Genomic DNA, 23,132 nt, shown 5'->3' with positions numbered 1-23,132 from the left:
AAAATATGGTTTGATGAAAGTATGGAAAGAGTATATAGCCGTATGTGTTTTATTTTTAGATTTTTTAATTACAAAATTAATTATTTGAATGTAAATTACCTATATGTTCAAGCACATCTTATGGAAAGTGAAAGCAGGCTCCTTGGAGTTGATGTAGCTGATTTGGCTTTCTGTTTCTGATTAACTATTAAAACATCAAAGTAAAATCAGGTGGGCCAGTTGCATATTGGTACCTGTGAAGGTTGTCCAAATAAAAATAAGGTTTTTAAAAAACTTTTCTGCTATAATCAGTGTTTGCTGATTCAACAAAGATTTGTGCCTGTTTCTTTGTTAAGCATTGGGAATTCGAAGTTGAAAAGATTCTTACTTTCAAGGAGCTGATAGTCTAGTAGGAAGAGATAGAAAAATAGTAAGACAGTGTATACAAGTGTATTTGGAACAGAAAGGAATCCCAAAGTTGTCTCGGGGCTGTTGGGAAAGGTACTTGGAAGACTCTGGGTTAACGGTCATTTTATTCTTAGACCTTAACAAAAAGTAAATGATAGGATTCACTTGTTGATTGACCACTGTGTGCCAGGCCCTCTGCTGGTAGTAGGTATACATGTATATAATATGTACACGTTCGTGTAATAGGTGTATGCACATATGTGTATGTACATACACAGTATACACTCACATGTACAGACATATACATGAGGAACGGGGGAGATGCCCTCATGGAGGTCGATCCAGCAGGAAGAGTTAGGCAGTTTACAAGCAATGACTCATTATCACAGGGACACAATTTAGACTGGGGAAGGGGGTGGAAAGGGCAGGGACTACCCGAGGTAGTGACTGTTTGAGACAGAAGAATGAGAGGGAGAAAACCAGTATGAAAAAGGGGCAGGGGGAGACATTTCTAGCGGCGGTAAAGAAATTGGCAGGTGTGAAACAACTGAAAGGCAGCCTATGTGGCCAGATTGTGGCGAGGCTGGAGCCGCCTCAGAAGCCAGACCCAGAAGGCCTTACGGAGAATTAGAAAGAGTTTGGATTTCATTTGTACTGCAGGGAAGGCCGACACAGGGTTTTGAGTAGCGGGGGGTGTGTGGGGGGTAACATCTGATCCATAATTTGGAAAGATGACTCTTACTGGGTATGTGGGAAAATGAGTGTTGTTTTCTGGCTAGGTATGTGGAAAACGGAGAGTAGGAAGGGTTGAGTAGGAGCAGAGGCCAGATAGGGAACGGGACTGGAATGGGGACAAGTGGAAATGGATCCCAGAGGTATTTTGGAAGCAGAATTAACAAAATTTGGAGTAATTAGATATTGGAGAGAGTGGTCAGCTTTGTCATCTTCTCAGAAATGTGAAGATTGAAATATGTCCATTGGAATTGGCAACATGTGAACCGTTGACGACCATGAGAAGAGCAGCTTCAGTAGAGTGAAGGGGGCATAAGCCATTTTGTACACGTTGTTAATTCTCACAGCAGCCATAGTGTCCTTGTCCCTGTTGTATGAATTTGAGAGAGTTTAACTTTCCAAAATTACCCAGCTAGAGACTTGTGAAGCAGGCATTTGAACACTGTCTTCTTGACCTCAGAGGCTGTGCTCTGTGTACTGCGTTAGGCTGCTTCGTAGACCGATGGTGCTCGTAGAGGACGCCCTGTGTTCCCTCTCCTGTGATTTTTTTTTTTTTTTTTTTGCAGTACGCGGGCCTCTCACTGCTGTGGCCCCTCCCGCTGCGGAGCACAGGCTCCGGACGCGCAGGCTCAGTGGCCATGGCTCACGGGCCCAGCCGCTCCGCGGCATGTGGGATCTTCCCGGACCGGGGCACGAACCCGTGTCCCCTGCATCGGCAGGCGGACTCTCAACCACTGCGCCACCAGGGAAGCCCTGTCCTGTGATTTTGATTTGGGCGTCTCCACTGACTCATGATGTTGAGCAGCTTTTCACGTGTTCATTAGCCATTCATGGATCTTCTTTGGTTAAATGACTACCGAAATACTTTGCCCATTTCTTAATTAGGTTGTCTTATTGAGTTGAAAGAGTTCTGTATTTTGGATACAAGCTCTTTATCAGATATGTGATTTGCCAATATTCTCTTCCAGTTTGTGGTTGTTCATTTTCTCATTTGTATATTCTGAAGCACAAAAGTTTTTAATTTTGGTGAAATCCATTTTATCAAAAATTTTTTTAATGAATTGTGCTTTTGTCATATCCAGGAACTCTTTGCCTAATTCAAGGCCATGGAGACTTTCTCCTTTTCTCTTCTAGAAGTTTTATCATAAGGGTGGGTTTCACTTAATTGTGGAGATCATGGAATCCTTCTGTGAGGAAGTGGAACTTAAGCTGAGATCTGGAAGCTGAGTAGGAGCTAAAAGGGGAGGGAAGAGATTATGTCCAGAGGAAACAGCACGTGCAAAGCTCAAGGCTAGTGGGATTATGTCAAGTTTGAAGAGGTAGAAGGAAGGAGACCATTCGAGCTGGGGGCAGTGAGTGCAGGTGGTGGTACACGATGAGACTGGAGAGGCGACGGGATCATTTAGGCCATGTGAAGCAGTCCTTCTAAGAGCACTGGAGTTCGGGAGGGTTTTATTAGGCAGGGCGTGACATGACCAGGTTTGCTATGCAGATGAGTCACTCTGGCTACTATGCAGACATGGATTGGAAGAGGGCCGGTGTGGATCTGGATTGACCAGCTAGGAGGCTGTTGACCAGTTAGTGAGAGATAATGGAAGCTTAGGCCCAAGGGAAATGTGAAAATTAGGACGATTAGGGACATTTGAGGGCTTACCGGCCTTGAATTCTGCATGGTCAAGCTTCCAACCTGGAGGTTATAATAAGGGTGAATAATCCAGCGTCTGTGGCTTCCAATCTGTTCCCTAGCAGACACCTGTTTTTGGTTCTGTTCATTGGATTTTCTTTACCAAAAGGAGATGGTCCTGATAGCCCACACACAGCAATTGAGTTTAAACATCTTCACTGCTTTCATCCTACTTCACAAGACTTAGGAAAAAAATTAAAAGCAAGTTAGTTACTTATTCATACGTCCACTTCATTAAAAAAAAAAAAAGTAAGTACTTATTTTATGCTACACACATAGAAGAGCAAGTACCTTTGTTGTAGAAAAGTGGCTTATAATCTAGGGTCGAATAGTCTCAGATGGACCCCCCTACTGTTAATTCAGGAAGTTATCAGGGGAAATGTAACTGAGTCTGGTGAATATGAGAGAACAATGACAGTGCCACAGACTGTGAGCTGTAACCCACTAATTCAACGAAAGATGATTGTGAGACATTTTCAAGCACCACAGTATCAACTTCAACTCTGAGCTTTTATTTTAGTTCTGAAATATGAAATGTGGAAGAATCTTTTCTACGATTTTCCCAGAGTATCCTTTAATTGACTCAGTGAATTAATAGTAGCAAATTACGATTTCTCAAAGGGATTACAAAAAATCGAATTCATTTTATCTTTCAAAATACAGCAGAAAGGGCTTCCCTGGTGGCGCAGTGGTTGAGAGTCCGCCTGCCGGTGCAGGGGACACGGGTTCGTGCCCCGGTCCGGGAAGATCCCACATGCCGCGGAGCGGCTGGGCCCGTGAGCCATGGCCGCTGAGCCTGCGCGTCCGGAGCCTGTGCTCCGCAACGGGAGAGGCCACAATAGTGAGAGGCCTGCGTACTGCAAAAACAAAACAAAACAGAAAGTACTGGGATTTCTAGACTAATGGTAAGAAGTATCTTGCTCAGAAAACTAAAACATGTCTTTTTCATAGTGCTTTCCATTCTGTCTGTGAAATTGATACCTGGGAACATATTTCCTCTTCTACAATTTTCTGAAGTATACAGAGGATCGAAGGTTTCTCTTGACTTCGGGTATAGAGAAAGAGAGGTAATGAAATGCTGATGTAAAGGAAGAATGACAACATGCTATTGAAATCCCTTTGCAGGAACATTTTAGCTGCTTTGCTGTCATAAGTGGTAAATGTAGGACCTTTTTGACCATCAAAATTAAGAGATTCTAGGAAATGGGAAAATATTTCATCTCTCGTGTGCATACCCATGATCATAAATGGAAGGAATTAGGCTTAGGATAGGTAAGGGTAAAAAAAGAAAAAGACATAAGAAATTCACTGTCAGATTCTGGGGCTTTTTCTAAGGGACCCACCTATGTTTTTTTGTTTTGTTTTTTTTAAATAAACAGCGCTTTTTTTTTTTTTTTTTTTTAGATGTTGAAGGTAGGAGTTTTCGTAATTTATTTATTTATTTTTGCTGTGTTGGGTCTTCGTTTCAGTGCGAGGGCTTTCTCTAGTTGTGGCAAGCGGGGGCCACATTTCATCGCGGTGTGCGGGCCTCTCACTATCGCGGCCTCTCCCGTTGCTGAGCACAAGCTCCAGACGCGCAGGCTCAGTAGTTGTGGCTCACGGGCCTAGCTGCTCCACGGCATGTGGGATCCTCCCAGACCAGGGCTCGAACCTGTGTCCCCTGCATTAGCAGGCAGATTCTCAACCACTGCGCCACCAGGGAAGCCCCCACCTATGTTTTTATACGCAAATTTAAGAACTGGCAAAGCTGCCTGAGCCAAAAAGGCAGAGCTACCTGTTGCCAAGAGCATTGTCATTAATTGCCTTGACCGTGGAGAATAAGAAGTTCCTCTGCATACAAGGGAAGGTAGATAGAGGACAGTGAAAGGCCTGAACAACTTGTGCCGAAATGCTTATCAGATCACTTCTGTCTCTGGAGTACTGTGTGGTTCTGTCTTACCTGAATTTAAAACAGAACATACGTCATCTTACATAATATGAAGTTTGTGTCTTTAAGGGTTTAAAAATCTTGTATCTTTATCTAGGACCTTAGTTTATATGTTCACATATTCAAAGGACATGGAAACATAGGGCTGTTTCCCTGATATGTTACAAACCATCTCATACAGTCGACTCAACTTGTTTTACTATACTTTTAGGCAGACTTTTTCATAAGATGGCAAGCGTTTGGGTTTTTTGTTTGTTTGTTTTCTGTTTTTCTCTCCTCGTGATCTTACACGAAAACACAAAGTGATAAAATGAAAATAATTCTTTTTGGCTTAAACTCTTTTCCTGGGTGGGTGTTTCTTGAATGCTCTGCCTTCTTACTCCTATCCTGTAATTAGTCATCGATTTGCTATTTTCACAATCATTCTTCAGTTCCTATTTTGTGCCTAGAACAGGGAAAGACCACACAAAGTTGCCTAAGAAAACAACTTATTTCTGTGTATTGGATTGGTGGGCAAGCCTTCATTCTAAGGAATATTGACATTTTGTGGAGAGTTCATGGAAAGGATGCTGTCATGTCACATCCCAGTTTCAAAACACCATGGGTCTGGTTTTAGGAGTGGTAGCTCAATTTATAGACTTTCCTTGCAACAAAATAGGCTTCTTATCTATCTTGCTGTGTTTTAAGTACATATCATTGAGTACATATAAGGGATTTCCCATAATCTCATGCGTGTATTGAACCCTTCATTGAAAGGATAAATATCCTTGCAGGTTGTATGCTTCTGGATAAACTCAATACTCCTTCAGTTTCTCTGCCTACTTTCAGTTGTCAACCCCAAGGAAAAGTTCATTGCATTGTTTTGTAAATATGAATCTTGGGAAGTGATTCAGAGGCTATATTTTGTTGATCATTTCGGAGTGGCATTATGTTTGGAATGCCATTTTTAATGTTTGGAATGCCATTTTTAATGCTTTACAGGTTTCTTGGCCAACTTTTCCGTAGTCCTTGGGTAATGGCATGTTTGTATTAAAGTGCATCTTGTTAAGCTCAGGTGTTTTTGAGTGTGTACTACACTGATTTTATGGACCAATTTGACATTGTCCACTGCCAGCCCCTGGAACCCAGTTGCAGCCACGTCCTGCTCCCACTGTTAGCCTTGGCGATGGTACATGTTTGTTCTCAGCGCATGCAATGGCGTGCCAGTGCTCCCCTTCAGCTGCGCTGTTTCCTGAGCTGCTGTGTCTGTCTGTCTTCTGCATGACTGCATCTTGAACACCTGGCCTGCTGTGACTGCCTCCTGAACCTCTGCAGTCGAGCAGCCCGTGGGAAGCCTGCTACCACCCACCTGTGCATGGTGCCCCTGCTCCTGGATGTGTGGTATCGACTGTGCAGCCCCCATGCCAAGGTGGTCACCAGGTCATTCACCGGCCTCTCGCTGAGCACGTGGCAGGTGCTGAGGCTGCCAGGCTGAAAGTGTAGGGGAGGAAAACTCTCTCCTCCACCTCTTAGGTTTAGTGCCTATGCCCTGAACATTAAATTGACAAAAGACAGATTTTTTATTTGAGGGCAATATTTTAATTTTTGTGTACACATGGAGGCCTTCATAGAAAAAAAGCGAAGACCCAGAGCAGCCGTTAGACCCGGGGGTTTATATAGCATTTTAACAAGGGTGATAAGTTGTGAAGATATAACTAGACAAGGAGGGAGAGTTCAGGCTTCTAGGGGTGGTAGACTGTGGGAAGGTGAGTATATGGGGACCTAATGGGAGAAGGGGGTCACTGAGTGACGTTTGTTACACGGACTCAGGCTGCTGCCTTCTCTGTTGATGCATCATCTCCTCTGCCTGGTAGGGGAGAGGGAGACAACTTTACAAACGTAAATTTATATTTCCTTTAAAAAGGGAAATTTATACCCTGCTTTCAGACAGAGAGGGGAAGGCCAAAGAGCTTTTCCCATTTCTGCTTTTTCTATATTGCCTTCAGCTCAAAATAATCCTCAGACCAAAGTGGCATATTTTGGGGTGGCATATCCCGATCCCTTTAAAAGACATCATGTCTGCCCTCGAGGAATCTAGTGTCCGGTGGAGGAACAGAGGGTAAGCATGTGGCAGCAGTGACACTTACCTGTTACAGTGGGAGGGTGGAGGAGAGAGAGCCTAAAGCTCCCTGCATTTGTCAGAGGGGGCAGCAGTTGAGCTGAGACCCGGAGGATGAGCAGAGGTTGGCTGAGTGCAGGCCTCTGAGCCAAGGGCAGTGCAGTCGCAGTGCAGTCACAGTCAAGGGCAGGGGAGAGCGCGTGGCTTATTTGGAGCCCTAGGATGTCGGCTGTAAGTCATGTGTAACTGGGAAAGCGGTTTCTCAGCGATACCTCCTGAACAGTGGTCTAGTTTCCAGGCTGTTCTTGCAAAAGTCCTCACTGTCCATAATGTAGTTAAAGAGACAAGAGAAAACAGGAAGAGCAGAGGGTAACATAATCTCTGAACACCATCTTGAATCAGGAATAGTGCGTCCTTGACATTTCATACTTGTCTTTTTCACTTTCTGGTCCCTCTTTCTGCTGGGCCTTAATTACCCTCATGGCCAAAAGTCCCTACTGAGGCCTCCACCACAGCTGCCCTCTCCCCCTTTCTTCAAAATCGTCTACCTTTCTACCCATTTCTCCCCATATCTAGCATCTATATCTATTTTGAATGTTGCAGTTTTCTAAAAGCTCCCAAATAGAGTATTCTCGATTTGCCTAAAAGAGAAATGTAAAATATGTAAATCTCTAATGGTGAGATTTCAGGAAGTAGTTCAAAGGGAAGTGAGGAATTCGGTCTACTCCAAAGGCTGCCCCATGTGTTGATGTGTTGCTCTCCCACTGGTCCCTTCTTCATGTAACTTCTTCCTCTGCTTCTGGACTCAGGGATCTCCTCAGGGACCATCTCCTGCCATCCCTGCTGGCTAGTACCACCAGCCTGTCTGGGAAGCACAGAATCCATGTCTCATCCCCACCCTGTTAGCTGGCAGTGAGGGACTTATGGTAGGAGGAGGGAGGGGACCAAGGCAGCCATTCATAGTACTAATTTATTCATAAGTCACTCATTCATAAGCTTCCAGCAGCTTGTAATTGAAAGTGATAAATCCCCATTTCTAAAATATTTTCTGGAAATAATGTGGTATGATCGGCTTTCAAGCATGTTGAGATTTGACTGTCACTGAACCTTCTAGAAGCAGAATGTTTCCAACCTGTGGCATGAGGACATTTATAGCGAGAGGCTCTCGCATCCAAAAGCACGTTGAGCTATGGGTTCTGTGTGATTAATACAGTTGAAATATATGCAGTATTCTGTTGCAAATGTGTGTAAATGTTGTGCAGAATAAAATTCAAAGTCATTTTTAGAAGTGCTACGGAACTCAATAGATTTCTGTTGTCATGTATTTTCTCAGTAAATTGTCAGTAAAAGTACACCCACTCTTAAACCTGAAAAGGTTTGAGACCATTGTTCTAGATTGCAATTTTTGGACTACTTAATTTGAAATCAAGGCAGCATAAGTAAAAACGTTTCCGAAGGTAATTGTTTTGAATATTATTGAGTGTTCTTCAGTGATATTTAAAGTCTAAAGAAATCTAACATCTGAATTATTCTATCAGCATAGAGAATCATTATGCTAATGTGTGATCTTAAGCTGAACATAATTTTGATCTCACAGCATCCCACTGGTGGAGTGTGGGAAGCTGCCTGTGTAACCAGGGGGTTCTCTCCCCTGTGGACAGGACACTTCCTGAGGGGGACTTGGGATTCGCCCACAGGAGCTGGCTCCAGGTGGTGTGACTTGCCCAGTCATGGGGCAGAGCCCCGGCCCAAAAACTTCCTCTCTTAGCTTTGTTCCTTGAGCTTTAAAGGCCTTTGGATTCTACCGTGTCCTTTTGAAATGCAGATGTCCTTTCAGGGAGATACTAAACCTAAAAACACAGTATCTTGGCTCTGAATTGCTGGAAGGATCTTGTCCTCTAAAAACTTTTCACAGACTTTAGTCAACAGCTAGCTGAGTAAAAAGGCTGGTGGGAAAGATAACACAAGCTAATGAGGGCAGGAAAACTAGCTCCAGGAGAGGAGGCCAGGTAGCCACGGAGACCCCGGGGAGCAGGGGGGGCGCCGCCCGGGGACCGCCACCTCCTCCTCTCGTGGTGCCCACGCCAGCTGCGTCTTGTGGATCTCCAGATTCAGATCCCCCTTAAAAAGAAGAATATCATTTGTTCAGATAGAAATGCTCAAATTGTAGACCTGCAGATGGCATTCCTTCGACACCTTCTTTGGGGTCACACATAAAATAGAAAGTGGTGTTATCTCTGATGGCATTTTATTTTTGATGTGACTCAAGAAAGCAACCAAAGCTTAAGTTTATTTCCCCATACTGATAGTGAGACTCATCTCAGGGGGCAGCTGTCAGAATTGGCCCACATTTGTCAAATTGTTGCTTGTTCCTGGATGAGGAAGATACAGAAATATAAATTTTATATAGTTAATGAAAATTTAAATTTAGTATCTATATCTGTAATGTTTTACTCATGACTTAAAAAAACCGTAGGCTTCAACACCAGGCCCAATCACCACCACCAAGTTTGGTTTTGTTCTAATTAACATTGTCTCATTTTCAGATGTACTGAGACCTTATTGTCTTCTTTCTCTTTTTGCCCCCTCCTCCAAATTTCCTTAGACAGGCATCTGAGTCTAGTTTTTGGAGATTTCTCAAAATTTTCTTATAATATAGCAGCCAGTCTACATCACTGTTATCATAGATATGAGAACTGTTACTTGAGAAAATTCCAGTGACGCTACTTTTGTACTGAAATTCAAATGTTAGGAGCAAGGGAGTGATTTTGGTTTTTGTGTTCTTTAGTTTTCTGTTTGCAAAAAAGTCATTCCTTCCTTACAAGTGTTAGAAGTGGGAAGAACTTGTTTTCTTTTGTTGTGAAAGTTTAGAATTTCGGAATAGAAAATACTGATGTGAAACCTAGGTGTGATCTGTCTTAATCCATGAACAGATTCTGTTTAACAGCTGGGAATCCACAGCAGGTTAAGGTTCTCACATGTTTAATGATGTGATTACTTCTGCTGCATAATGAGCATATACCAGGTTTTCAAGGTTGAGAAGTTTGTTTAAACGTTTTATTTGCCATTTAAACCATTGTTATTTGCTGTTTAGTCTGTCCAAGATTACCAATTTTCAAAGCAGTAGAATGTATTATAAAATTTTTTAATACTTCAGAAAGGTCTTTAAAATCTCTTAATGTCTTAGGTTATCATTGTGATTAACTGCTTATATTAATGAAGCTCAAAAATGTTGATTAATGGAAATTTCTGGTTGTAAAAGTTCCAGGTAACACTGTATTGCTATAAAGTAGTCTATTTTAAATCATGAACAAATAAGCTATAAGGAGTTAATAGGCATGTAGTAAATATGCTTATTAAATGTATTGAATAAATTAAATTTGTGAATGATATTACATAAGAATAAGTGAATAAAGAAGTACATTCATACATGAACTTTTGTTTTTTTTTTTTTTTTTTTTTTTTTTTTTGCGGTACGCGGGCCTCTCACTGTTGTGGCCTCTCCCATTGCGGAGCACAGGCTCCGGACCCCCAGGCTCAGCGGCCATGGCTCACGGGCCCAGCCGCTCTGCGGCATGTGGGATCCTCCCGGACCGGGGCACGAACCCGTGTCCCCTGAATTGGCAGGCGGACTCTCAACCACTGCGCCACCAGGGAAGCCCATATACGCTGAACATTTTAACAGAAGGAATTTTTTTTTTATAACCACCCAAAACAATAAAGTATTAGTTGGATATGTCAAAATACATATTTATTATGATTATTGGGGAATGAAAATATATTTTGTGTGTTTATAGAACCTTATGCTTATTTGAATTTTTAATTCTAAAGCTATATAACATTACAAAAAATTTATACCATTGAGGGCCAACAACCATCCACAGTCTCACTGTATTAATGAAACTAATTTTTCAGGAGTGCTTTACCAACACTTTTTCATGTGATAAGTTACACATATTTGTCTTTTTATTCTTCTTTTACTTAATATCTTATGTCTTCACCATGTTTGTTGTTGGCTACATGATGGCTCATCAAGTGGCCGAGTCATTTAATACAGAAATGAACTTCTTTAGGTAGGTAGTAGCTCTTTTATTCTTTTGGATTATGTCCTTAGCGTGTATCTTCAGATGCGGTATCACTAGGTGAAAGTATGTTAGAGATTTTTAAAATCAGATTGCTTTCTAAGAGTCTTTTTAACAATTTATGCAAACACTAGTAATGAAAGTATCTCACCTCACTCTTGTTAGCATTGTTTTTATATTGGCCAATATGTAACTGGACAAAAATGGTACTTCAGTTTTAATAACATATAGGACTGAACAATTTTTGGCTTCTGTGAACTGTTTTTTCTATTGAAAAGATTTTATTGGCGTCGATTTTTTTTTCTTTTTCTTTTTTACTGTGGTAAAAATAATGATCTTTTGCTACTTGTGGCAATTCTTTTTCCTCAATCTGTTGTTTCCCTTTTTATTATATTTTTTTTAATATCCAAGAGTGTTTACTGTTCATGTTACACAGTATCTGTTGATCCTTGATAATTTCTTCTATAGTGTGTAAGACCCCTTATTAGTAACTTTAAAGGTTTAATTTGGTTTTCTTTTTCCATATGTCATTTTTGGTTTTCAGTTATTTAATTTATCCTGTATGCCTCTAAATTGATTTTATAAATGGCCAACTAGTTTTCACAGTGCCACTTATTACAAATTTCTTTCCTTTCTCCTTTGTTTCTGATATATCCTTTATTAGATTTGTTTAGCATATGATTTGTTTATATTTGTTTAGCATATGATCACATCTCTTTTAGGGATTTTCCACTTCAATGATCCACCCATCTCTTTTTGTTTTACGTAATGTTGGTGGTTTTTAAAAATTATTTATCTTGTCTGCGCTGGATCTTCGTTGCTGCGTGTGGGTTCTTCAGTTGCGGCATGCAGAATCTTTTTTTTCTTTTTTTTACCTGTGGCATGTGGAATCTTTAGTTGCGGCATGCATAATCTTTAGTTGCGGCATGCATAATCTTTAGTTGCAGCATGCAGCCTCTTAGTTGCAGCATCCGTGTGAGATCTAGTTCCCTGACCAGGGATTGAACCCAGGCCCCCTGCATTGGGAGTGCGGAGGCTTAGCTACTGGACCACCAGGGAAGTCACTCCATAATGTTTAAATTGTTGTTTTGTGAAGTGTTTTAATATCTGGTGGGGCTAGGCTTCTCCTCACCTCTCACCACCTTTTAAAAAAATACATGATCAAGTTTTGATTTCAGAATTACTACGAAAAATCCATTAGATAGCTTTTGATTCTTAACAATTTCATTTCCTGTGTTAATTTCTATAACATGTATAATTTTAAAATCAGATTATTCAATTCATTGATGCTTCAGAATGTGTTAGCATGTATTGGGGCATGATAGTACAGGGGAGGAAAAAATGTTTTCCTCGATCCTCTTAGGGTCCTTGGCTAGGTCTGACAATTAAAATGACAGAGATTAACAGGAGAAGAGTGTACAGATTTATTTAATGTTAACTTTTACGTTAACACGGGGGCCTTCATAAGGAAATGAAGACCCAAAGAAAGAGTTAAGCTTGAGTGTTTTAAGCCAGGTTTGAGGAAGAGCGGATGTTCATGGAGAAATGTCATTAGGACAAAGGCCCTGAGGTAAGGGTAGTGAACTGGAGGAGACTTAGCCAGGCCAGCATGTTGCACTCTTCTCTGTGTCCCTCGGCCTTGGGGATAAGGATGCTCCTGTCTTCTGGGTACAGGGAGGGCACCTTCCACAGGAGGGTCTTAGGACCTGCTTCAGGGGAGAAGAGCAAGGGGCAGCTCAGAGTGAGCTTCCTGCTTCTGCCATTTCCTCAAACTCCTTCAGCTGAATATATCAATATGCCAAGTCCAGGACCCCCTCACCAGTCACTTATTTTCACATCTCTTCTGCCTCCGTCGGCATACCTTCTTTGCCATATATCTAACTCTGGGTATATGTATTTTTTTCTTCTCTTAATTTTTATTTGACAGAGTTTGTCTATTAGTTTTAAATACAAATGTAATTTTATATTGATTACGTTAATGTAAACCCCTCCACGTTGTCTCTGCAAATGGCGAGGATGAGGACCTCCCCCTTGGCTGCATCTGGGTTCAGGACAAAGAACAGATGGTCACAACATTTTTGTCTCCTGCTGTATGAAGCCCCCAGGCCATGAGCCAGGGACTGGTAAGGGATTCCACAGAATGGGATCCAGCGCTTTTCTGATCCTGAAGTTACTTGTCTCTTGTCGGTAAAGATGACTTACAAGTCCTGCTTGTTTATGATTATACGTTTTGGTGGCTGCTGGAGCGTTTCCTTGTTAGATGATTTTGTAAATATTTTAAAGAGAGTTTAGGAGAGGATGTTTCTGTCATTTCCATGAATTGTGCCAACTTCCCCATCTTATATTTATTCTTTTCCATTATATAAATATTTGTACAAAGTAAAAATTTGAATGAAGTGGATGCGCAGAAACAGTTCATTAAGAGCTGTGGTTCTCAAAGTCTGGTCCTTGGACAACAGCGTCAGCATCACCCTGGAATTGGGTAGAAATGTGAATCCTCTGACCCTGCCAGTTACTGAATTGGTAGCTCTGGGCATGGGGCCCAGTGATCCAGCAACCTCTGTGTCACCAGCCCTCGAATTGATTTTGATGACACTAAGGGCCTGCTATCTCCATAACCCCTTTGAATGAACTCCGTAAGAGTTGATCTTCATACTGAGACACAAGCAGCTGGTTTGTACTTCTTTTTCTAGAGTGTTTAATGTACTAACAATAACAACGACAACAAACTTTGGAGTTTGGAAGGATTCCTGTAGCAATCTAAACCCTTCCCATTTTCCCCCCAAATTTTGTTGTTAAGTAGATCAGTACTCTAAGTGAAATTAAGGAAAATGTCAGGACTTTAAAATTCTAGGAAATTGGGCTAAATGCTCATAACACAGAGCTTCTAGCCTGGAGTTTTTTAAATCTTTCTTACAAGAAAAAATTGGAAACCATCCAAAGAATGGGCTAACATGGCATACGCTTGATACCTAACACAGCAATTTCACATACTGTTTCTGTAAAACGTATCCTTTGTAACATATCATGGACTAGCCCTTTCCAGTGGAGTTGAACCACCCCTTTAAACTGACATCTTACCCATCTAGGTCTTTGTCGACCCCGGCAAGAAGTACAGCCGTCGTGACGCTACCTAGACTGACTTCAGGCCACGGGCCCTCCAGTCCGACCCCCGCCATGACGTTGGAACAGGTTCATAACTCGTGAAGCCTCTGGCCACAGTTTGAGTGCACTTCTCACTTACCCATTAATCTTAAGCTTTTTGTTCTCATCATTCTTTAAGCAGTAAAATGACCAGGAAGATAAATGCAAACGTACCCTCAGCGTTTTGTTAATAGTTGAATCTGATTTTCTTGAAAAGTTACTGTCAAATTCAAAAGGTCCTAAATCCTTTACTGCTAATCTGATTTTCATTTTATCTTACCAAAAAAAAAAAAAAAAAAAGACAGGATTCAGGAGACCTCTTCCTGCCCCAGTCAAAAGGAAGTAAAAATAGAATTATAGCATTTAAGAGCTGGATGTGACTTTCTTATGGATATCATCCAACCCCACCCCCACCCCCACTTCCTAACTGATGGGAAACCGGAGGCGTGGCAGGGTGAGTGGTGTGGCTCAGAGACCAGCAGCCTCATCAGGGGCTCCTAAGCTGCCTGGCTCCTCCCGCAGAAGATAAGGAACAGTTGAGCATTTCTGTCTTACTGCTTTGGGCAAACCTTGTACATGTCGTGTTTCTGCAGTGTCTATTTTGCTAGTACTCTAGATAGTGGTCATTTCCTTCAGGGTAATTGATAGAAATTTTTTAAGTGTTCCAAAAGTTTAGATACTAGAATAGTGTTTGTTTCCTGTGACGTGGGTTTAGGAAACAGCTGTTGCAGTAGCTACTCTAAATGAACTTTGTGGAGTCTCCTTAGGAGTTGCCATGAGTTGTTGTCTAAAGGAGTTATTTATTCTGTCTATCTGCAAAACCTGCCATTATTCTAAACTACTACATTTTAGGTAAGAAGTATCCTTTATTAGTTGCATGTAGAAGCAGTAAGTACCTTTTGATAAGTGTGTGTGCGTGCATGCGTCCGTGTGTGTTGGAGGGGGCTGAAGAGGAGCTCTGTAAAGAGCCATTTAACTTTCTGTTAAAACATGTCTTGACTTTAACATGCACAGAATTTTTTTTTCCAAAGACCAATTCTGAGGAATTAAGGAAAGGGCTCTATAATACTTTCGAATACTCATAGAAATAATGTATGGTATAAAATAATTGTAAACCTGCCTTGGAAACTAATTGTTGATGAAGGCTAGACAGAAAACTTTTAAAAACTGTAGAAACATAGGGCACAGAAGTTGGTATTTTAAGTGAATGTTTAAAACCTACAATTCTAGGACAGTATTAATTAAAGGTCTTTTTTTTTTTTTTTTTTTTTTGTCCTCCCTGAAACAATTTGCATTCATTTTTTAAGGCGGGGCAGGAGGTTGGGGAGACTTTAAAAATGGTTGAGTGTGCCTTATTTTGAAAATTAATTTGAGATAGAAATAAAAGGTGACTGTTAAATGGTAAAAATACAGAGTAGGTGGGTTTTAAAAATGGAAGGAAATCTTGTATATTTTGTCACTAACAAGTCCTCCGTTCCTGTATAGAATTTTTCTAAAATTAAATATATTTTCCTATTTAAATCATAGCAATTATTGGAAATATTTAAGAGGAAGTTAAAACTTGTTTCTAACAGACACATACTCTGGGGAGAAGGAGGAGGGAAGGAAACAGATTCTGTATCACAGTTATTAAGTAGGTCTCACCAAATGCTGGTGAGGAAGGATGTGGAAGAATGAGGTCCCCCGTACACTGGTGACAGGGGCCACTCCGGAAAAGAGTTTGGCAGTTCCTTTCAAAACCAAAAAATGCACTTACCATATGACCCAGCAGTTGCATTCTTGGGCATTTATCTCAAATAAATGATTTATTTTCATCCAGAAGCTGGTACACAAATGTTCATAGCAACTTTACTCACAGTATCCAAAAGTTGGAAGCGACCCAGGTGTCCTTCAGTGGGTGACTAGTCAAACTAACTGTGGTCCCTCCACACCGTGGACACAACTCAGCAACAAAAAGAAACAAATTATCAATATGAGCAACAGCTAAGATGAACCTCAAGAATATGCCAAGTGAAAAACGCCAGTCTCAGAAGGATATATATATACCATATGATTTCATTTAGGTAGCATTTGTGAAATAACATGATCACAGATTTGGACTTAGGGAGGGGTAAGAGTGGAGGAAGGGGGAGGGGATGGTTACCAGAGGGCAACCGGAGGAGCCTTGTGGTAACAGTAATGTTGAACATCCTGATTGCGGTTGTTACACAAGCCTGCGTGTGTGATGAGCCTGGAGAGAGCTCCCCCGTCCTGTACACACACACACACACACACACACACACACACACACACACACGAGTGCATGCATGACTGGGGAAATCTGAATAAGCTCTGTGGAGTGTACCGGTGTCTGTTTTTTCGGTTTTGATATTGTACCGTAACTGGATAGGATGTTAGCACTGGGGAGACTCGGGATGGGTGTGTGGGACCGCTCTGTTCATTTCTTGACGACATCCTATGAGCTTGTAACTATTTCAGAGTAAAAAGTTAAAAAAACAGCAACTTGGGCTTCCCTGGTGGCGCAGTGGTTGAGAGTCCGCCTGCCGATGCAGGGGATACGGGTTCGTGTCCCGGTCCGGGAAGGTCCCACGTGCCGCGGAGCGGCTGGGCCCGTGAGCCATGGCCGCTGAGCCAGCGCGTCCGGAGCCTGTGCTCCGCAACGGGAGAGGCCACAGCGGTGAGAGGCCCACACACCGCAAAAAAAAACAAAAAAAACAGCAACTCTTCCAGTGGTACAAAAAGAGAAAAAAAAAGACTGACTATTCCAGTTTCATATGGTTCAAGGAGAAGATAATGTACACCAGGTGCTGATGACCGTACATCAGAATGTTAGTTGTGCTCCTCCGCTTATGGTGATTTCAGAGGGATTTTCACCTTACTATTTGTGCCTTTTTTTTTTTTTTAATTTATTTTTGGCTGCATAGGGTCTTCGTTGCTGCGCACGGGTTTTCCCTAGTTGCAGCGAGCGGGGGCTATTCTTAGTTGTGGTGCACGGGCTTCTCATTGTGGTGGCTTCTCTTGTTGCGGAGCACGGGCTCTAGGCGCGCAGGCTTCAGTAGTTGTGGCACGTGGGCTCAGTAGTTGTGGCTCGCAGGCTTGAGTACAGGCTCAGTCGCTGTGGCGCACAGGCTTAGTTGCTCCACGGCATGTGGGATCTTCCTGGGCCAGGGCTCCAACCCGTGTCCCCTGCATTGGCAGGTGGATTCTTAACCACTGAGCCACCAGGGAAGTCCATGTGCTTTTTTATGATTAAAATTTTTTCCACCAATGTACATGCATTGTTCATGCATCAAAAAAAAAACCTTTTAAATAAATGGCAAATAATTAGAAGCATAAGAAAAATAATGGGTCCTATTTTTAAAATTCTGTCACAGTGACAGAATTGTGTAGTAATTTAGTGATCATGTAGTTTGACAGCCTGTTGGCAGTTAAATTTTTGTCAAAAAACAGTTTAGGAAGGTACGTGTTTACCTACTTGTATTTAGAAATTTGTTTAGGAATTTACAGAGATTTCACATTTCTTCCTTGATCATATCATATGCATTTTAGTATCACAAAATTTGTATTCTCGATATAAAAACATCTAAATTGTAAATATTTAAATGATAGATTTAAAATCAATTCTTAGTCTTGCTTATTTATCTTGAATGAAAAATGTTCTCAATCTTTAATATTATATAGAGATTACCAGAATTTTTCATAACTCATATTTAATTAAATTTTATTGTTTTCTAACATTTTTGGATTAAAGATACTCTCAGTAAGTCCTTTTACGGAGAGGTTTGTCCTGGTTTTCTTCACATCATCTGTTTCTTTCTTCCCAGCAGCTCCAGGCTTTTTCAGTCATTCACACCTCACCGTCTTTTATTACTTATCAGCTCTGTTAAAAGGGCTTAGTTGTGGAATAAGTTGAAACTGTTCCTGAAATGAGCCTGATGGATTTTTTTTAATATCTCATATATACCTTTATGCCCCATTAAAACATATAATTGAGAATTGATTATAACATCTTCACTGGTAATGGAATTTTTTTGTTTGTTTTGAGAAATTATCCAATTGAAATTGATAGTGGAGGCTAGAGTGGAAGTTGCAGTCAGATAAAACTTGAGCAATGACCTGGAGTTGAAATAAAGGAGACACAGATCTGGGTTGATAATGGAATTAAATGATTACTCCTGATAGAAAAACGACAGCATCTTTTATCTAAATTTTTAATCTTAAGGCTATTTGTTGAAGTTCTTTAAAATCTTTGTATTTGTCTGGCTTTCCCCGGTATAATAAATGACATCTTCGATGGGAACAGTGGGTCATTTTTCCTTATAGAAAATGTTCTATAATTTCTATTTTTCCACAGTCGTTGTCCCAAAGTCAGATGCTCTTAAAACTTCTAGATTTGAAATATTCCCTCAGTGTCCTGCCATCATTTCTCCACTCCCAAATGTAGTTGTTTCTTGGCAAAAGCTGAACCGATGATTCCAGAACAAACGGCGCAATCAGAGCATCCTTGCTCAGGCACGTAGCTGAGGGTGAATCTTCTTAGCTGCTGAGCAGGACAGTTATTTTTAATAACTGCCATGTGCTTTTTTTCATCATTGTCCTGAGTGTACAGCTGGTATAGAGTTAATGTACTTAGTTCTGTGATTCTAGCTTAGAGGTCAGCCCTGAGATGTAAGGGGGACTCTCAAATAAAGTGGGAAATGACAAAAGGTGCTTGGAAATGTTTCAGATAACTGGTGTGTAACATGTCTTAAAACTTAAAACAGTGCTTATTTTCCTTTAAGTCATTTTCAGTTCCCTAACCCAACCGTGTCCCCCCTTTTGTGAGGGCTGGAACATGATTACATTTCATTCCAGTGTAAAAAACCTAAGACAAAATCTATAGAACTTATAATTCAGAAACACGAGAATTGAACTCCTGAAGCAGAAGTCTTGAGAAGAATGAAAGTTGTCAAGTTGCATAACTATATATCTCTGTATCTATAGAAAATCTTAGTTCAGTTGAAACAAGATATTCTTTAATGAAAACCCCTTTGATAATTTCTGCATTGATCTTTGTTTCTGAGCTTCCTATTTTGGAATTTTTTTTTTTTAAAGAGTAATTGAACTTCGTTTGAAGTGTGTGAAGCATACTTAATCTATTCTAGGGTTGACTTATTCTAATGCACCTGGCAGTCATGAAGCATTTGATCAGATAGGTTGATGGCTGAAGTGAAATAAATGAAAAGACATCCTATTGAGTTCCCTTTCTCCCTCGTAAAAGTACATGCTCAATTCCTTGCGTGTTTGTTAAGGGCATTGATAGGTGACTCAGTCTGAAGTGTCTGAGTGGGGCTGAAAGAGTTGGGGTGATTCTCAGTGTCGTGCTCATCCTGCTTCATGGTAATATTTCGTATCATTTCCTTTTCCTAATAATAATGCTGGTATTAATATTAGCTGTCAGCTATTGGCAATACTGTGTGCCTGGTGATTCACGTGTTAAACCTCATTTACTCCTGCCAACACCCGTATGAAATAAGTTCACCACTCTTGTACAGAGGAGGAAGTTGAGACCCAGAGAGGTTCAGTTAGTTGTAGCTGGTAATAGATATCCTTGCTTGGGTTTCTCGGGAAGCAGAGCCTGAGATTAGGATTTTCCTGCAGGTAGTTTGTGTGAGAGGTGATCCCGGGAAGCAGGGGTGAGGGGGCAAGGAGGAAACGTCGATAAAGGGATGCATTGTTGAAGTCGCTGCTGCGGTTCCACCAGGACCTCTGACAATTGTTCAGAATGGCTCCTAGAATTGTCCATCCAAAGGATGGGAGCCTGGGCATTGATACACTGGCTTCTGTCACCCATTGGGTGAGAGCTGCCTTAATTCCCCAGAACTTCTGGGCTAAGCTGACTTATAGGTTCCCTGGGATTCAGAGGATACTCTGACCACCGCCCCCCCGCCCAAAAGAATAAGAGATGCATGAATTGAATTGGGACCTTGTGGGCATACAGATGAGCTCACACAGAGCTGCCTTTCAGAAATCAGAGGTAGGCTAAAGGGAGGTGGGATGACGTGCCCGAAGCATCTAAAGGCATCAAGGGGACAGGACCAAGCCCAGACTGCTTCCAAAACCTGTGCTCTTTCCAGACCATCTCCCTGTAAACAGAGATATGAGATGGGGGGCTGCAAGTCAGGGTGACGTGAAAATTCAGAGAATGCCCATAGTGATTATCATAGTGCGAGAAGACGTTGTACGTGTGATTACACGTCGTCGGGATGATTTACTTTCCCGTCTGTGTTGCTTTGCTTAATATTATCATTCCTTGCATATATGAAGATTAGGATACAAGAAGAATATCCAGAATATTCTAAATATTGAGGCTGTAACTGACTTGGGATTAAAAATATACTCCATTATCAAGTTTTTAAGATCTACACATACAGGATCATGTTGTACCCGGGAGCTGTGACACGAGGTGTTGAGTATTTGTGGAGGGAATGACTAAGGTCGATCATGTGGGACCTCCAAGACTACTGTTCATTGTAAATTCTGGGTTTTTTTTTTTTTTTTTTTGGTTAAAAATCACTTGGTAACACCATGAAGACTTTCTTATTAAGATTTTTTATTTAATTTTTAATAGATGACGTATAGCATTGTGTAAGTTTAAGGTGTACAACATGTTGACCACTGTGGAGTCGCTCACACCTCCATCATGTCACATCATTTCCATTTCTTTTTTGTGGTGGGACCATTTAAGATCTAGTCTCATAGAAACTGTGAGGAATATAATACGATGTTGTTGACTGTGGGCACAGTCATACTCCTCTTCTACCTGCAAGTTTGCGCCCTTGGACCAGCATCTCCCCAGCTCCTCCACCCGCTCTCCCCCTGGTAACCACCACTCTGCTGTTTCTATTATGAGTTCAACGTTTTTAGGTTCCATGTATAAGTGAGATCATACAGTATATGTCTGTGTCTGACTTATCTCACGTAGTATAATGTCCTCAAGGCACACCTGTGTTCTCTCACAGCAGGATTTCCTTCTTTCTCATGGCTGAATAATATTCCTTTGTGTATATGTACCACATCTTCTTTATCCGTTCAGATACTGACAGACACTTAAACTGTTTCCATATGTTGGCTATTGTGAACGATGCTGCAGTGAGCATGGGAGTGCAGATCTCTTTTTGATATCCTGTTTTCATTTCCTTTAGATAAATATCCAGAAGTGGAATTAATGGATCATATGTTCGTTCTATTTTTAATTTTTTGAGGAACCTTCATGCTGTTTTCCATGGTGGCTGCACCAGTTTACAGTCCCACCAACAGCGCATGAGGGCTCCCTTTCCTCTACATCCTCACCAACACTTGTTATCTCTTGGCTTTTTGATGATGGCTGTTCTAACCTGTGATGGGGTTCTCTGCTCAGGGTCTCACAGCCTGGAATCAGGGGTTGACCAGGCTGCAAGGAATCTGTTTTCCAAGCTCGTTCAGGTTGTTGGTAGAGTCCTGGCTCCTTGTGGTGGTAGGACTGAGGTCTCCATTTTCAGGCTGGGCAGTCAGCCTGGGGTGGCTTTCAGCTCCTGGACACACCTTCAGTCCTTGTTAGGCCTCTCCATCTTCAAAGCCATGTCAGACCCCTTCTGTGCTCACATCTCTTCTGGAAAAGTCCAGGCCCACCCAGACGACCTCTCTCTCATAAAGTCAGCTGTGCCACAGAGAGTACCCTAATCACGAGTCCTGGGTTCCTGTGGGCTGTGCATCTGGGGGCAGAGTTCCTGGGGGCTGTCTTCAAATCCTGCCCACCGCACCCCGTGAAGAACAAAGGACTGGAGAGTTAGAAGCGGATTCAGAACCAACCCTCGGCCCGTGTCCAGGATGAACAGTGGTTGCATCCCCTGTCTTCCCCACGCAGCCTGGGGAAGGGGGAGCCGCCAGTGGGCCATATGGGAAGGTGAATTCAGGCTTCTGGCTGGCGGCGACGCTCAGGCTCATCGTATTACAGTTCTTCCTGGCGTGACTGACGCAGCCCTCGCCGGAATGTAAAGTTCTTATGTTTCACGTCAGTCCTGGGGTAACATGTCTATCCCAAATGTTCATACAGTATGTGGCTCAGCAAGGTTAACTGACTCAGCCAAGTGGCTGGTTCACGGACAGCAAAGCCACGACCAGGTGCTCTTCTCACAGACTCCGGTGGCCACGTGCTGGCTCTGCAACCAGCGTTTACTGAGTGCCTCCTGAGGCCGGGCTGGGTGAGGTTAAGGTGGACGGTGGTCACGGTCCTCCAGGAGCCCCGGCTCTCCACCTGTTGTGCTGCAGTCAGGGGGCCAGATGTGAGCCCGTGAGTCGGTATTTATACCCATTCCGGTCTCAGTCCTTTTCCAAACCCTGCCTGACCCCAATTATTCTGTGTCCTTAGCTGAACTCGACGCGGAGCACACCCAGAAGGTCCTGGACATGGAGCAAACCCAGCAAATGAAGCTGAGGGAGCGGCAGAAGTTCTTTGAGGAAGCCTTCCAGCAGGACATGGAGCAGTACCTCTCCACGGGCTACCTGCAGACAGCAGAGAGGCGAGGCAAGTCAGGAGCGGGCCCCGCGCTGTGTGTGGCTAGGGTGCTGCCTCCAGAGCGGGGCTGGGACAGAGGCTCAAAGGGGATGCGTCCTGCCGTCTTTGTCTTGCTGTTGCCTCTTCTTGTAGTTCTAGGCTTTTGTTGAAGATATTTAGGAAACATGGAATACATTTTTTTAAAACATTAAAAAGACAAAACAAACATTGGCCATAATTCTGTAGCACAGAATCCCTAATCCCTGTTACTGTTTTAGGGGGATTCTCTCTTGTGCCTATTTATATAGACTGTACACATATCTGGCTTTGTATCTAACTTTCCTTCATGGTGTATGGGGATCTTTCCCCTACATTATTAAAAATCCTTTGAAAGGGTATGTTTTAAAAGCGGCATCTTCATGGTCAGGACATATCCTAACAGTTTCCTAGTTGGACACTTAAGATTCTTTGCCTCTGTAAGTCGTGCTGTGATGTACATCTAGACGCATCTGATGGTTCCCAAGAACACGCTGAGGGGCACAGGAGTTGGATTCCAGGCCCCT

General features: G+C 42.1%; 1 protein-coding gene across 3 annotated transcripts in view; it reads left to right on the top strand.

Annotated features, from left to right (window-relative positions):
- DTNBP1 (dystrobrevin binding protein 1) overlaps positions 1-23,132 on the top strand; it is a 179,559-nt gene that overhangs the window by 143,650 nt on the left and 12,777 nt on the right. For all 3 annotated transcript variants that reach the window (XM_022586716.3, XM_089918377.1, XM_022586714.3), the window contains one exon: positions 22,444-22,599. In XM_022586716.3, coding sequence (XP_022442424.3) covers positions 22,444-22,599 — 156 coding nt within the window. The remainder of the gene's footprint in view (positions 1-22,443; positions 22,600-23,132) is intronic.

Source organism: Delphinapterus leucas, chromosome 10 (assembly GCF_059928025.1).
Source record: "Delphinapterus leucas isolate spDelLeu-1000000601 "Yukka" chromosome 10, BTC_Dleu_Yukka2, whole genome shotgun sequence".
Taxonomy (NCBI): domain Eukaryota; kingdom Metazoa; phylum Chordata; class Mammalia; order Artiodactyla; family Monodontidae; genus Delphinapterus; species Delphinapterus leucas.
The sequence above is the reverse complement of the archived record's forward strand: the minus strand, read 5'-3'. Positions and strand labels throughout refer to the sequence as shown.